At 44.2% G+C, this 17,573-nt stretch overlaps 1 protein-coding gene across 1 annotated transcript in view; it reads right to left on the bottom strand.

The window, feature by feature from the left end:
* LOC106569675 (EEIG family member 2) overlaps nucleotides 1–17,573 on the bottom strand; it is a 199,310-nt gene that overhangs the window by 170,067 nt on the left and 11,670 nt on the right. Inside the window, exon 5 of the mRNA XM_014141240.3 lies at nucleotides 16,352–16,398. Within this exon, the coding sequence (XP_013996715.2) occupies nucleotides 16,352–16,398 (47 nt within the window). The remainder of the gene's footprint in view (nucleotides 1–16,351; nucleotides 16,399–17,573) is intronic.

Here is a 17,573-nt window from a genome sequence, read left to right as displayed (position 1 = left end):
GTCTCTCACTTCTTTTACAACACAGGAACCCACCACGTCTCTCACTTCTTTTACAACACAGGAAACCACCACGTCTCTCACTTCTTTTAAAACACAGGAAACCACCCCGTCTCTCACTTCTTTTACAACACAGGAAACCACCACGTCTCTCACAACACAGGAAACCACCACGTCTCTCACTTCTTTTACAACACAGGAAACCACCACGTCTCTCACTTCTTTTACAAGACAGGAAACCACCACGTGTCTCACTTCTTTTACAACACAGGAAACCACCACGTGTCTCACTTCTTTTACAACACAGGAAACCACCACGTCTCTCACAACACAGGAAACCACCACGTCTCTCACTTCTTTTACAACACAGGAAACCACCACGTCTCTCACTTCTTTTACAACACAGGAAACCACCACGTCTCTCACTTCTTTTACAAAACAGGAAACCACCACGTCTCTCACTTCTTTTACAACACAGGAAACCACCACGTGTCTCACTTCTTTTACAACACAGGAAACCACCACGTCTCTCACTTCTTTTACAACACAGGAAACCACCACGTCTCTCATTTCTTTTACAACACAGGAAACCACCAAGTCTCTCACTTCTTTTACAACACAGGAAACCACCACGTCTCTCACTTCTTTTACAACACAGGAAACCACCACGTGTCTCACTTCTTTTACAACACAGGAAACCGCCACGTGTCTCACTTCTTTTACAACACAGGAAACCGCCACGTCTCTCACTTCTTTTACAACACAGGAAACCGCCACGTCTCTCACTTCTTTTACAACACAGGAAACCACCACGTGTCTCACTTCTTTTACAACACAGGAAACCACCACGTCTCTCACTTCTTTTACAACACAGGAAACCACCACGTGTCTCACTTCTTTTACAACACAGGAAACCACCACGTCTCTCACTTCTTTTACAACACAGGAAACCACCACGTCTCTCACTTCTTTTACAAAACAGGAAACCACCACGTCTCTCACTTCTTTTACAACACAGGAAACCACCACGTGTCTCACTTCTTTTACAACACAGGAAACCACCACGTCTCTCACTTCTTTTACAACACAGGAAACCACCACGTCTCTCATTTATTTTACAACACAGGAAACCACCACGTCTCTCACTTCTTTTACAACACAGGAAACCACCACGTGTCTCACTTCTTTTACAACACAGGAAACCACCACGTCTCTCACTTCTTTTACAACACAGGAAACCACCACGTCTCTCACTTCTTTTACAACACAGGAAACCACCACGTGTCTCACTTCTTTTACAACACAGGAAACCACCACGTCTCTCACTTCTTTTACAACACAGGAAACCACCACGTCTCTCACTTCTTTTACAACACAGGAACCCACCACGTCTCTCACTTCTTTTACAACACAGGAAACCACCACGTCTCTCACTTCTTTTACAACACAGGAAACCACCCCGTCTCTCACTTCTTTTACAACACAGGAAACCACCACGTCTCTCACAACACAGGAAACCACCACGTCTCTCACTTCTTTTACAACACAGGAAACCACCACGTCTCTCACTTCTTTTACAACACAGGAAACCACCACGTCTCTCACTTCTTTTACAACACAGGAAACCACCATGTCTCTCACTTCTTTTACAACACAGGAAACCACCATGTCTCTCACTTCTTTTACAACACAGGAAACCACCACGTGTCTCACTTCTTTTACAACACAGGAAACCACCACGTCTCTCACTTCTTTTACAAAACAGGAAACCACCACGTCTCTCACTTCTTTTACAACACAGGAAACCACCACGTGTCTCACTTCTTTTACAACACAGGAAACCACCACGTCTCTCACTTCTTTTACAACACAGGAAACCACCCCGTCTCTCACTTCTTTTACAACACAGGAAACCACCACGTCTCTCACAACACAGGAAACCACCACGTCTCTCACTTCTTTTACAACACAGGAAACCACCACGTCTCTCACTTCTTTTACAACACAGGAAACCACCACGTGTCTCACTTCTTTTACAACACAGGAAACCACCACGTCTCTCACTTCTTTTACAACACAGGAAACCACCACGTCTCTCACTTCTTTTACAACACAGGAAACCACCACGTCTCTCACTTCTTTTACAACACAGGAAACCACCACGTCTCTCACTTCTTTTACAACACAGGAAACCACCACGTGTCTCACTTCTTTTACAACACAGGAAACCACCACGTGTCTCACTTCTTTTACAACACAGGAAACCACCACGTCTCTCACTTCTTTTACAACACAGGAAACCACCACGTCTCTCACTTCTTTTACAACACAGGAAACCACCACGTCTCTCACTTCTTTTACAACACAGGAAACCACCACGTCTCTCACTTCTTTTACAACACAGGAAACCACCACGTCTCTCACTTCTTTTACAACACAGGAAACCACCACATCTCTCACTTCTTTTACAACACAGGAAACCACCACGTCTCTCACTTCTTTTACAACACAGGAAACCACCCCGTCTCTCACTTCTTTTACAACACAGGAAACCACCCCGTCTCTCACTTCTTTTACAACACAGGAAACCACAACGTCTCTCACTTCTTTTACAACACAGGAAACCACCACGTGTCTCACAAAACAGGAAACCACCCCGTCTCTCACTTCATTTAAAACACAGGAAACCACCACGTCTCTCACTTATTTTACAACACAGGAAACCACCACGTGTCTCACTTCTTTTACAAAAAAGGAAACCACCACGTGTCTCACTTCTTTTACAACACAGGAAACCACCACGTCTCTCACTTCTTTTACAACACAGGAAACCACCACGTCTCTCACTTCTTTTACATCACAGGAAACCACCACGTCTCTCACTTCTTTTACAACACAGGAAACCACCACGTGTCTCACTTCATTTACAACACAGGAAACCACCATGTCTCTCACTTCTTTTACAACACAGGAAACCACCACGTCTCTCACTTCTTTTACAACACAGGAAACCACCCCGTCTCTCACTTCTTTTACAACACAGGAAACCACCACGTGTCTCACTTATTTTACAACACAGGAAAACACCACGTCTCTCACTTCTTTTACAACACAGGAAACCACCCCGTCTCTCACTTCTTTTACAACACAGGAAACCACAACGTCTCTCACTTCTTTTACAACACAGGAAACCACCACGTGTCTCACAACACAGGAAACCACCCCGTCTCTCACTTCATTTAAAACACAGGAAACCACCACGTCTCTCACTTATTTTACAACACAGGAAACCACCACGTGTCTCACTTCTTTTACAACACAGGAAACCACCACGTGTCTCACTTCTTTTACAACACAGGAAACCACCACGTCTCTCACTTCTTTTACAACACAGGAAACCACCACGTCTCTCACTTCTTTTACATCACAGGAAACCACCACGTCTCTCACTTCTTTTACAACACAGGAAACCACCACGTCTCTCACTTCTTTTACAACACAGGAAACCACCACGTGTCTCACTTCTTTTACAACACAGGAAACCACCACGTGTCTCACTTCTTTGACAAAACAGGAAACCACCACGTCTCTCACTTCTTTTACAACACAGGAAACCACCACGTCTCTCACTTCTTTTACAACACAGGAAACCACCACGTCTCTCACAACACAGGAAACCACCCCGTCTCTCACTTCATTTAAAACACAGGAAACCACCACGTCTCTCACTTCTTTTACAACACAGGAAACCACCACGTCTCTCACTTCTTTTACAACACAGGAAACCACCACGTCTCTCACTTCTTTTACAACACAGGAAACCACCACGTGTCTCACTTCTTTTACAACACAGGAAACCACCACGTGTCTCACTTCTTTTACAACACAGGAAACCACCACGTCTCTCACTTCTTTTACAACACAGGAAACCACCCCGTCTCTCACTTCATTTAAAACACAGGAAACCACCACGTCTCTCACTTATTTTACAACACAGGAAACCACCACGTGTCTCACTTCTTTTACAACACAGGAAACCACCACGTGTCTCACTTCTTTTACAACACAGGAAACCACCACGTCTCTCACTTCTTTTACAACACAGGAAACCACCACGTCTCTCACTTCTTTTACATCACAGGAAACCACCACGTCTCTCACTTCTTTTACAACACAGGAAACCACCACGTCTCTCACTTCTTTTACAACACAGGAAACCACCACGTGTCTCACTTCTTTTACAACACAGGAAACCACCACGTGTCTCACTTCTTTGACAAAACAGGAAACCACCACGTCTCTCACTTCTTTTACAACACAGGAAACCACCACGTCTCTCACTTCTTTTACAACACAGGAAACCACCACGTCTCTCACAACACAGGAAACCACCCCGTCTCTCACTTCATTTAAAACACAGGAAACCACCACGTCTCTCACTTCTTTTACAACACAGGAAACCACCACGTCTCTCACTTCTTTTACAACACAGGAAACCACCACGTCTCTCACTTCTTTTACAACACAGGAAACCACCACGTGTCTCACTTCTTTTACAACACAGGAAACCACCACGTGTCTCACTTCTTTTACAACACAGGAAACCACCACGTCTCTCACTTCTTTTACAAAACAGGAAACCACCACGTCTCTCACTTCTTTTACAACACAGGAAACCACCACGTGTCTCACTTCTTTTACAACACAGGAAACCACCACGTCTCTCACTTCTTTTACAACACAGGAAACCACCCCGTCTCTCACTTCTTTTACAACACAGGAAACCACCACGTCTCTCACAACACAGGAAACCACCACGTCTCTCACTTCTTTTACAACACAGGAAACCACCACGTCTCTCACTTCTTTTACAACACAGGAAACCACCACGTGTCTCACTTCTTTTACAACACAGGAAACCACCACGTGTCTCACTTCTTTTACAACACAGGAAACCACCACGTATCTCACTTCTTTTACAACACAGGAAACCACCACGTCTCTCACTTCTTTTACAACACAGGAAACCACCACGTCTCTCACTTCTTTTACAACACAGGAAACCACCACGTCTCTCACTTCTTTTACAACACAGGAAACCACCACGTCTCTCACTTCTTTTACAACACAGGAAACCACCACGTCTCTCACTTCTTTTACAACACAGGAAACCACCACGTCTCTCACTTCTTTTACAACACAGGAAACCACCACGTGTCTCACTTCTTTTACAACACAGGAAACCACCACGTGTCTCACTTCTTTTACAACACAGGAAACCACCACGTCTCTCACAACACAGGAAACCACCACGTCTCTCACTTCTTTTACAACACAGGAAACCACCACGTCTCTCACTTCTTTTACAACACAGGAAACCACCACGTCTCTCACTTCTTTTACAACACAGGAAACCACCACGTCTCTCACTTCTTTTACAACACAGGAAACCACCACGTCTCTCACTTCTTTTACAACACAGGAAACCACCACATCTCTCACTTCTTTTACAACACAGGAAACCACCACGTCTCTCACTTCTTTTACAACACAGGAAACCACCCCGTCTCTCACTTCTTTTACAACACAGGAAACCACCCCGTCTCTCACTTCTTTTACAACACAGGAAACCACAACGTCTCTCACTTCTTTTACAACACAGGAAACCACCACGTGTCTCACAAAACAGGAAACCACCCCGTCTCTCACTTCATTTAAAACACAGGAAACCACCACGTCTCTCACTTCTTTTACAACACAGGAAACCACCACGTGTCTCACAAAACAGGAAACCACCCCGTCTCTCACTTCTTTTACAACACAGGAAACCACCACGTCTCTCACTTCTTTTACAACACAGGAAACCACCACGTCTCTCACTTCTTTTACAACACAGGAAACCACCACGTCTCTCACTTCTTTTACAACACAGGAAACCACCACGTGTCTCACTTCTTTTACAACACAGGAAAACACCACGTCTCTCACTTCTTTTACAACACAGGAAACCACCCCGTCTCTCACTTCTTTTACAACACAGGAAACCACAACGTCTCTCACTTCTTTTACAACACAGGAAACCACCACGTGTCTCACAACACAGGAAACCACCCCGTCTCTCACTTCATTTAAAACACAGGAAACCACCACGTCTCTCACTTATTTTACAACACAGGAAACCACCACGTGTCTCACTTCTTTTACAACACAGGAAACCACCACGTGTCTCACTTCTTTTACAACACAGGAAACCACCACGTCTCTCACTTCTTTTACAACACAGGAAACCACCACGTCTCTCACTTCTTTTACATCACAGGAAACCACCACGTCTCTCACTTCTTTTACAACACAGGAAACCACCACGTCTCTCACTTCTTTTACAACACAGGAAACCACCACGTGTCTCACTTCTTTTACAACACAGGAAACCACCACGTGTCTCACTTCTTTGACAAAACAGGAAACCACCACGTCTCTCACTTCTTTTACAACACAGGAAACCACCACGTCTCTCACTTCTTTTACAACACAGGAAACCACCACGTCTCTCACAACACAGGAAACCACCACGTCTCTCACTTCATTTAAAACACAGGAAACCACCACGTCTCTCACTTCTTTTACAACACAGGAAACCACCACGTCTCTCACTTCTTTTACAACACAGGAAACCACCACGTCTCTCACTTCTTTTACAACACAGGAAACCACCACGTGTCTCACTTCTTTTACAACACAGGAAACCACCACGTCTCTCACTTCTTTTACAACACAGGAAACCACCACGTCTCTCACTTCTTTTACAACACAGGAACCCACCACGTCTCTCACTTCTTTTACAACACAGGAAACCACCACGTCTCTCACTTCTTTTAAAACACAGGAAACCACCCCGTCTCTCACTTCTTTTACAACACAGGAAACCACCACGTCTCTCACAACACAGGAAACCACCACGTCTCTCACTTCTTTTACAACACAGGAAACCACCACGTCTCTCACTTCTTTTACAACACAGGAAACCACCACGTGTCTCACTTCTTTTACAACACAGGAAACCACCACGTCTCTCACTTCTTTTACAACACAGGAAACCACCACGTCTCTCACTTCTTTTACAACACAGGAAACCACCACGTCTCTCACTTCTTTTACAACACAGGAAACCACCACGTCTCTCACTTCTTTTACAACACAGGAAACCACCACGTCTCTCACTTCTTTTACATACACAGGAAACCACCACGTGTCTCACTTCTTTTACAACACAGGAAACCACCCCGTCTCTCACAACACAGGAAACCACCACGTCTCTCACTTCTTTTACAACACAGGAAACCACCACGTGTCTCACTTCTTTTACAACACAGGAAACCACCACGTGTCTCACTTCTTTTACAACACAGGAAACCACCACGTGTCTCACTTCTTTTACAACACAGGAAACCACCACGTCTCTCACTTCTTTTACAACACAGGAAACCACCACGTGTCTCACTTATTTTACAACACAGGAAACCACCACGTCTCTCACTTCTTTTACAACACAGGAAACCACCCCATCTCTCACTTCTTTTACAACACAGGAAACCACAACGTCTCTCACTTCTTTTACAACACAGGAAACCACCACGTGTCTCACAACACAGGAAACCACCCCATCTCTCACTTCATTTAAAACACAGGAAACCACCACGTCTCTCACTTATTTTACAACACAGGAAACCACCACGTGTCTCACTTCTTTTACAACACAGGAAACCACCACGTGTCTCACTTCTTTTACAACACAGGAAACCACCACGTCTCTCACTTCTTTTACAACACAGGAAACCACCACGTCTCTCACTTCTTTTACAACACAGGAAACCACCACGTCTCTCACTTCTTTTACAACACAGGAAACCACCACGTCTCTCACTTCTTTTACAACACAGGAAACCACCACGTGTCTCACTTCTTTTACAACACAGGAAACCACCACGTGTCTCACTTCTTTGACAACACAGGAAACCACCACGTCTCTCACTTCTTTTACAACACAGGAAACCACCACGTCTCTCACTTCTTTTACAACACAGGAAACCACCACGTCTCTCACTTCTTTTACAACACAGGAAACCGCCACGTCTCTCACTTCTTTTACAACACAGGAAACCGCCACGTCTCTCACTTCTTTTACAACACAGGAAACCGCCACGTGTCTCACTTCTTTTACAACACAGGAAACCACCACGTCTCTCACTTCTTTTACAACACAGGAAACCACCACGTGTCTCACTTCTTTTACAACACAGGAAACCACCACGTCTCTCACTTCTTTTACAACACAGGAAACCACCACGTCTCTCACTTCTTTTACAACACAGGAAACCACCACGTCTCTCACTTCTTTTACAACACAGGAAACCACCACGTGTCTCACTTCTTTTACAACACAGGAAACCACCACGTCTCTCACTTCTTTTACAACACAGGAAACCACCACGTCTCTCACTTCTTTTACAACACAGGAAACCACCACGTCTCTCACTTCTTTTACAACACAGGAAACCACCCCGTCTCTCACTTCTTTTACAACACAGGAAACCACAACGTCTCTCACTTCTTTTACAACACAGGAAACCACCACGTGTCTCACAACACAGGAAACCACCCCATCTCTCACTTCATTTAAAACACAGGAAACCACCACGTCTCTCACTTATTTTACAACACAGGAAACCACCACGTGTCTCACTTCTTTTACAACACAGGAAACCACCACGTGTCTCACTTCTTTTACAACACAGGAAACCACCACGTCTCTCACTTCTTTTACAACACAGGAAACCACCACGTGTCTCACTTATTTTACAACACAGGAAAACACCACGTCTCTCACTTCTTTTACAACACAGGAAACCACCCCATCTCTCACTTCTTTTACAACACAGGAAACCACAACGTCTCTCACTTCTTTTACAACACAGGAAACCACCACGTCTCTCACAACACAGGAAACCACCCCGTCTCTCACTTCATTTAAAACACAGGAAACCACCACGTCTCTCACTTCTTTTACAACACAGGAAACCACCACGTCTCTCACTTCTTTTACAACACAGGAAACCACCACGTGTCTCACTTCTTTTACAACACAGGAAACCACCACGTCTCTCACTTCTTTTACAACACAGGAAACCACCACGTCTCTCACTTCTTTTACAACACAGGAACCCACCACGTCTCTCACTTCTTTTACAACACAGGAAATCACCACGTCTCTCACTTCTTTTAAAACACAGGAAACCACCCCGTCTCTCACTTCTTTTACAACACAGGAAACCACCACTTCTTTTACAACACAGGAAACCACCACGTCTCTCACTTCTTTTACAAGACAGGAAACCACCACGTGTCTCACTTCTTTTACAACACAGGAAACCACCACGTGTCTCACTTCTTTTACAACACAGGAAACCACCACGTCTCTCATAACACAGGAAACCACCACGTCTCTCACTTCTTTTACAACAAAGGAAACCACCACGTGTCTCACATCTTTTACAACACAGGAAACCACCACGTGTCTCACTTCTTTTACAACACAGGAAACCACCACGTCTCTCACTTCTTTTACAACACAGGAAACCACCACGTGTCTCACTTCTTTTACAACACAGGAAACCACCACGTCTCTCACTTCTTTTACAACACAGGAAACCACCACGTCTCTCACTTCTTTTACAAAACAGGAAACCACCACGTCTCTCACTTCTTTTACAACACAGGAAACCACCACGTGTCTCACTTCTTTTACAACACAGGAAACCACCACGTCTCTCACTTCTTTTACAACACAGGAAACCACCACGTCTCTCATTTCTTTTACAACACAGGAAACCACCAAGTCTCTCACTTCTTTTACAACACAGGAAACCACCACGTCTCTCACTTCTTTTACAACACAGGAAACCGCCACGTGTCTCACTTCTTTTACAACACAGGAAACCGCCACGTCTCTCACTTCTTTTACAACACAGGAAACCGCCACGTCTCTCACTTCTTTTACAACACAGGAAACCACCACGTGTCTCACTTCTTTTACAACACAGGAAACCACCACGTCTCTCACTTCTTTTACAACACAGGAAACCACCACGTGTCTCACTTCTTTTACAACACAGGAAACCACCACGTCTCTCACTTCTTTTACAACACAGGAAACCACCACGTCTCTCACTTCTTTTACAAAACAGGAAACCACCACGTCTCTCACTTCTTTTACAACACAGGAAACCACCACGTGTCTCACTTCTTTTACAACACAGGAAACCACCACGTCTCTCACTTCTTTTACAACACAGGAAACCACCACGTCTCTCATTTCTTTTACAACACAGGAAACCACCACGTCTCTCACTTCTTTTACAACACAGGAAACCACCACGTGTCTCACTTATTTTACAACACAGGAAACCACCACGTCTCTCACTTCTTTTACAACACAGGAAACCACCACGTCTCTCACTTCTTTTACAACACAGGAAACCACCACGTGTCTCACTTCTTTTACAACACAGGAAACCACCACGTCTCTCACTTCTTTTACAACACAGGAAACCACCACGTCTCTCACTTCTTTTACAACACAGGAACCCACCACGTCTCTCACTTCTTTTACAACACAGGAAACCACCACGTGTCTCACTTCTTTTACAACACAGGAAACCACCCCGTCTCTCACTTCTTTTACAACACAGGAAACCACCACGTCTCTCACAACACAGGAAACCACCACGTCTCTCACTTCTTTTACAACACAGGAAACCACCACGTCTCTCACTTCTTTTACAACACAGGAAACCACCACGTCTCTCACTTCTTTTACAACACAGGAAACCACCACGTCTCTCACTTCTTTTACAACACAGGAAACCACCACGTCTCTCACTTCTTTTACAACACAGGAAACCACCACGTGTCTCACTTCTTTTACAACACAGGAAACCACCACGTCTCTCACTTCTTTTACAAAACAGGAAACCACCACGTCTCTCACTTCTTTTACAACACAGGAAACCACCACGTGTCTCACTTCTTTTACAACACAGGAAACCACCACGTCTCTCACTTCTTTTACAACACAGGAAACCACCACGTCTCTCACTTCTTTTACAACACAGGAAACCACCACGTGTCTCACTTCTTTTACAACACAGGAAACCACCACGTCTCTCACTTCTTTTACAACACAGGAAACCGCCACGTCTCTCACTTCTTTTACAACACAGGAAACCGCCACGTGTCTCACTTCTTTTACAACACAGGAAACCGCCACGTCTCTCACTTCTTTTACAACACAGGAAACCGCCACGTCTCTCACTTCTTTTACAACACAGGAAACCACCACTTCTTTTACAACACAGGAAACCACCACGTCTCTCACTTCTTTTACAACACAGGAAACCACCACGTCTCCACTTCTTTTACAACACAGGAAACCACCACGTCTCTCACTTCTTTTACAACACAGGAAACCACCACGTCTCTCACTTCTTTTACAACACAGGAAACCACCACGTGTCTCACTTCTTTTACAACACAGGAAACCACCACGTGTCTCACTTCTTTTACAACACAGGAAACCACCCACGTCTCTCACTTCTTTTACAACACAGGAAACCACCCCGTCTCTCACTTCTTTTACAACACAGGAAACCACCCCGTCTCTCACTTCTTTTACAACACAGGAAACCACCACGTCTCTCACTTCTTTTACAACACAGGAAGCCACCCCGTCTCTCACTTCTTTTACAACACAGGAAACCACCACGTCTCTCACAACACAGAAAACCACCCCGTCTCTCACTTCCTATACAACACAGGAAACCACCCCATCTCTCACTTCTTTTACAACACAGGAAACCACCACGTCTCTCACTTCTTTTACAACACAGGAAACCACCACGTGTCTCACTTCTTTTACAACACAGGAAACCACCACGTCTCTCACTTTTTTTACAATACAGGAAGCCACCACGTCTCTCACTTCTTTTACAACACAGGAAGCCACCCCGTCTCTCACTTCTTTTACAACACAGGAAGCCACCCTGTCTCTCACTTCTTTTACAACACAGGAAACCACCACTACTCTCAGTTATTTTACAAGACAGGAAACCACCACTACTCTCAGTTATTTTACAAGACAGGAAACTACCACTACTCTCACTTATTTTACAAGACAGGAAACTACCACTTCTCTTACTTTTACATCACAGGAAACCACAACACAGGAAACCGCCACTACTCTCACTTATTTTACAAGACAGGAAACTACCAGTGTAGAAAAGACCCATGGAGTTGGTGAAGAATCCTTTAATTCATGGCCACTTACTCAGCTGGGCCAGGGGCGCTTTAATTAGGTCAGGTGGAAATGTCTGACAGATCTCCACTCCATAAAAGGAGGAAATCACCATCGCCCGATCTCGCTGCTTTCTCTTCCTCAACTCCGTCTAATCCAGAAGTTCTGTGCGTCCATGAATCCACCACAGACTACTCAGTAAATATACCACTTTATGGTTAAAGGAATTCCTTTCTCAGTCTCATCCATTCCTCTGTCACCTGACCCGTGACTACCTGTTCACCCTCACTGTCAGTCATACTACCTGTCCAGCTACCCACACAGATTCCACTCATCTTTCAACCACTTCTCTTACTTTTACAACACAGGAAACCACCACGTCTCTCACTTCTTTTATTTTTCTGATGAATGGGGCTAATTCATGAGGGGAGAGGGGGTGGACTAAAATGATGTCGAAGAGGCAAAGTGAGATCGAGGGAGAAGGGGAGAGAGAGAGGGATAGAAAATGTGAACGTGAGGAAGAAGCAGAAACAGAGAGAGAGCATGGGAGGAGAGAAAGCTGAAGAGTGAGATACAGAGAGGGGGAGAGAGAAAGTTAAACAGATACAGAGAGAGAAAGTTAAACAGAGATACAGAGAGGGGAGAGAGAAAGTTAAACAGATACAGAGAGAGAAAGTTAAACAGAGATACAGAGAGGGGAGAGAGAAAGTTAAACAGAGATACAGAGAGGGGAGAGAGAAAGTTAAACAGAGATACAGAGAGGGGAGAGAGAAAGTTAAACAGATACAGAGAGAGGAGAGAGTGAGTTAAACAGAGATACAGAGAGGGGAGAGAGAAAGTTAAACAGAGATACAGAGAGGGGAGAGAGAAAGTTAAACAGATACAGAGAGAGGAGAGAGTGAGTTAAACAGAGATACAGAGAGGGGAGAGAGAAAGTTAAACAGAGATACAGAGAGGGGAGAGAGAAAGTTAAACAGATACAGAGAGGGGAGAGAGAAAGTTAAACAGAGATACAGAGAGGGGAGAGAGAAAGTTAAACAGAGATACAGAGAGGGGAGAGAGAAAGTTAAACAGAGATACAGAGAGGGGAGAGAGAAAGTTAAACAGATACAGAGAGGGGAGAGAGAAAGTTAAACAGAGATACAGAGAGGGGAGAGAGAAAGTTAAACAGAGATACAGAGAGGGGAGAGAGAAAGTTAAACAGAGATACAGAGAGGGGAGAGAGAAAGTTAAACAGAGATACAGAGAGGGGAGAGAGAAAGTTAAACAGATACAGAGAGAGGAGAGAGTGAGTTAAACAGAGATACAGAGAGGGGAGAGAGAAAGTTAAACAGAGATACAGAGAGGGGAGAGAGAAAGTTAAACAGATACAGAGAGAGGAGAGAGTGAGTTAAACAGAGATACAGAGAGGGGAGAGAGAAAGTTAAACAGAGATACAGAGAGGGGAGAGAGAAAGTTAAACAGATACAGAGAGAGGAGAGAGTGAGTTAAACAGAGATACAGAGAGGGGAGAGAGAAAGTTAAACAGAGATACAGAGAGGGGAGAGAGAAAGTTAAACAGAGATACAGAGAGGGGAGAGAGAAAGTTAAACAGAGATACAGAGAGGGGAGAGAGAAAGTTAAACAGAGATACAGAGAGGGGAGAGAGAAAGTTAAACAGATACAGAGAGGGGAGAGAGAAAGTTAAACAGAGATACAGAGAGGGGAGAGAGAAAGTTAAACAGAGATACAGAGAGGGGAGAGAGAAAGTTAAACAGAGATACAGAGAGGGGAGAGAGAAAGTTAAACAGAGATACAGAGAGGGGAGAGAGAAAGTTAAACAGAGATACAGAGAGGGGAGAGAGAAAGTTAAACAGAGATACAGAGAGGGGAGAGAGAAAGTTAAACAGAGATACAGAGAGGGGAGAGAGAAAGTTAAACAGAGATACAGAGAGGGGAGAGAGAAAGTTAAACAGAGATACAGAGAGGGGAGAGAGAAAGTTAAACAGAGATACAGAGAGAGGAGAGAGTGAGTTAAACAGAGAGATACAGTAGGAGTGAAAGCGAGAGCGACATTATGTGATGAATGTGAGGCGCTCTGGGTGTGACGTCAGTAGTTTTGGAGTGGTTTCTGCTCTTACGATAAAGCCTTGGCTTTCTTTCCACAGAGCTCTGAAAGTATGTCCAACGCACACACTGTGTGTGAGTTACATTCTGTAGGACAGCTCAGTAAAAGATACACGCACACAGAGGAGTACTCAGAGACACTCCGGCACTTTATGATTGCATGAAAGTGTTCTGCTGGAATCTCTCCAGTCCACTGCGTTATCAGAGGCCTCAGCCAAGGCAACCCTCCCACACAAAACCAACTCAACATTCACTGTGTAAGTGGGGACTGATTCTGAATCCTTCCTGGCATCTAGATCCCAGCAGTATATTACAATCCCCCCCCCCCCCCCTCCCTACATAGTAAAATGATACCAGGCTCAATACTAGTGAGTACAATGTCCTGAATCTGTCTGTTTGTTCTCTGGCTTGTCTTCCTCTGTGACTCAGCGCGCTCAGTTATCCCACACTCAGCCACAAAGGGGTTTTATTGTCCGCTCCAAAGGCTCTATAACAGCTCTATAACAGCTCTATAAAGGCTCTATAAAAGTTCTATAAAGGATCTATAATGGCTCTATAACAGCTCTATAAAAGTTCTATAACAGCTCTATAAAGGCTCTATAATGGCTCTATAACAGCCTTATCAAGGCTCTATAATGGCTCTATATCAGCTCTATAAAAGTTATATAACAGCTCTATAAAGGCTCTATAAAAGTTCTATAATGGCTCTATACAAGTTCTATAACAGCTCTATAAAGGCTCTATAACAGCCCTATCAAGGCTCTATAATGGCTCTATAACAGCTCTATAAAAGTTCTATAACAGCTCTATAATGGCTCTATAACAGCTCTATAAAGGCTCTATAACAGCCCTATCAAGGCTCTATAATGGCTCTATAACAGCTCTATAAAAGTTCTATAACAGCTCTAACAGTTCTATAAAGGCTCTATAACAGCTCTATAGAGGCTCTATAACAGCTCTATATCGGCTCTATAACAGCTCTATAATGGCTCTATAACAGTTCTATAAAGGCTCTATAACAGCTCTCTATATCGGCTCTATAACAGCTCTATAATGGCTCTATAACAGTTCTATAAAGGCTCTATAACAGCTCTATAGAGGCTCTATAACGGCTCTATAACAGCTCTCTATATCGGCTCTATAACAGCTCTATAGAGGCTCTATAAAGGCTACAGTATATTGCATCCACTGTGTAATTCAGTCTGTGTGTGTGTGTGTGTGTGTTCACAGTAAAGGCGTGGCCATCCAAACACACATGTCCTCAGCACTGGCAGGAGTGTGTGGGAACGTCATGGTCTTTTTGACTACTGGTCCTGGGCCTGCTGTGGTGTTTAGCTCAGAATGTTTTCATTCAGGTCTGAGCTGGTCTCAAATCAGTTGTTTCTATCAAGAGAGACCAGATACAATCTGTGGGGAAGTTCTCTTATGACCATCATATTCATGTTCAATGGCAGAAGTCAGTTAGATTGTGTCCACAACTATCTTTGACTTCAAATAATTGCTGTAGTGCTGAGGAAACTATGCCCACACAAGATAGCCAAAATAACCATAACATTTTAAATAATATATACCATGATTGTATGGCCACTTGTTGATCTACATGGACTTTCCAAATAGAGAGAAACCTAGCCATTTAGCTTTAATCCAAAGCGACTTACGGGACGGAAGCTAGCCTCCTTTGTTTCTGTGACTCAGCATTTCTTGCATGTACTCAGAGACAGGATGCTTGATGCGCAGTTTGTTTCCTCTGTGTGTCTGTGGTCAGGCTGTCTGTCTATCACATCAATGTTCCTACTCACCTATACTGATTCATCATCCAAACATTCATTTCTACAATGCTAAGTCCTAAAAATGTTTGTGACGTAACCCACCAAAAGGATTGAAAGAAGGTTCACTTACGTTTTAAAGCAGGGGTCCCCAGACATGAGCTGTGTGCTGATGACGACCTGTGACAGAGGTGACAGAAAACCCATGTCAGCAGGGATCATTCACATCCACAGGCCCTATGAAATAGGATAAAGTCGCCCGTTGACACTGATCTAAGGTCAGTTTTGCCTTTTCCCCTTTTACTGTTTCAGGTTAGTATTTAGGGTAGGTAAGCTGATCCTAGACCTGTGTCTAAGTACAACTTCTACCCAAAGCATGTACAACATCCATTCACAGTGTTACAGGTGCTTGTCCTATATTGCAGGCCCAGACCTGCCTGTCTTCATGCACATGTCAGAGCATTTGCATCATTAGGATACCTCATCCTGAACTGTACTGAGTGATATTACCCCCCTAGTTACTGACTGTTTACCCATACACACTAGTAAACATATGGTGACTAGGGGGCAGGGCAGGGTGACAACCAACAACTAGCTTTCTCCCAATGTGTGCCAATACTCAGCTATGTTGGTTATGACTCACCAACCTCACTCAGTTCCCTTTCTGTCCTCTCCTTCATCACCACTCATTACTAACAGGCTGGATAGCTGAAGGTGCAGCCAGTGGATTTTCACCTATCCAGGCATTTCAGATCAGTGGTTCACAACCCATTCTAGAGTAGTAGAACAGAACCAGGTAGGGAAACCCATTCTAGAGTAGTAGAACAGAACCAGGTAGGGAAACCCATTCTAGAGTAGTAGAACAGAGCCAGGTAGGGAAACCCATTCTAGAGTAGTAGAACAGAGCCAGGTAGGGAAACCCATTCTAGAGTAGTAGAACAGAACCAGGTAGGGAAACCCATTCTAGAGTAGTAGAACAGAGCCAGGTAGGGAAACCCATTCTAGAGTAGTAGAACAGAACCAGGTAGGGAAACCCATTCTAGAGTAGTAGAACAGAGCCAAGTAGGGAAACCCATTCTAGAGTAGTAGAACAGAACCAGGTAGGGAAACCCATTCTAGAGTAGTAGAACAGAACCAGGTAGGGAAACCCATTCTAGAGTAGTAGAACAGAACCAGGTAGGGAAACCCATTCTAGAGTAGTACAACAGAGCCAGGTAGGGAAACCCATTCTAGAGTAGTAGAACAGAACCAGGTAGGGAAACCCATTCTAGAGTAGTAGAACAGAACCAGGTAGGGAAACCCATTCTAGAGTAGTAGAACAGAACCAGGTAGGGAAACCCATTCTAGAGTAGTAG

Source organism: Salmo salar, chromosome 14 (assembly GCF_965601325.2).
Source record: "Salmo salar chromosome 14, fSalSal1, whole genome shotgun sequence".
NCBI lineage: Eukaryota > Metazoa > Chordata > Actinopteri > Salmoniformes > Salmonidae > Salmo > Salmo salar.
Note: the sequence above shows the minus strand (reverse complement) of the source record. Positions and strands in the feature narration are given on the sequence as shown.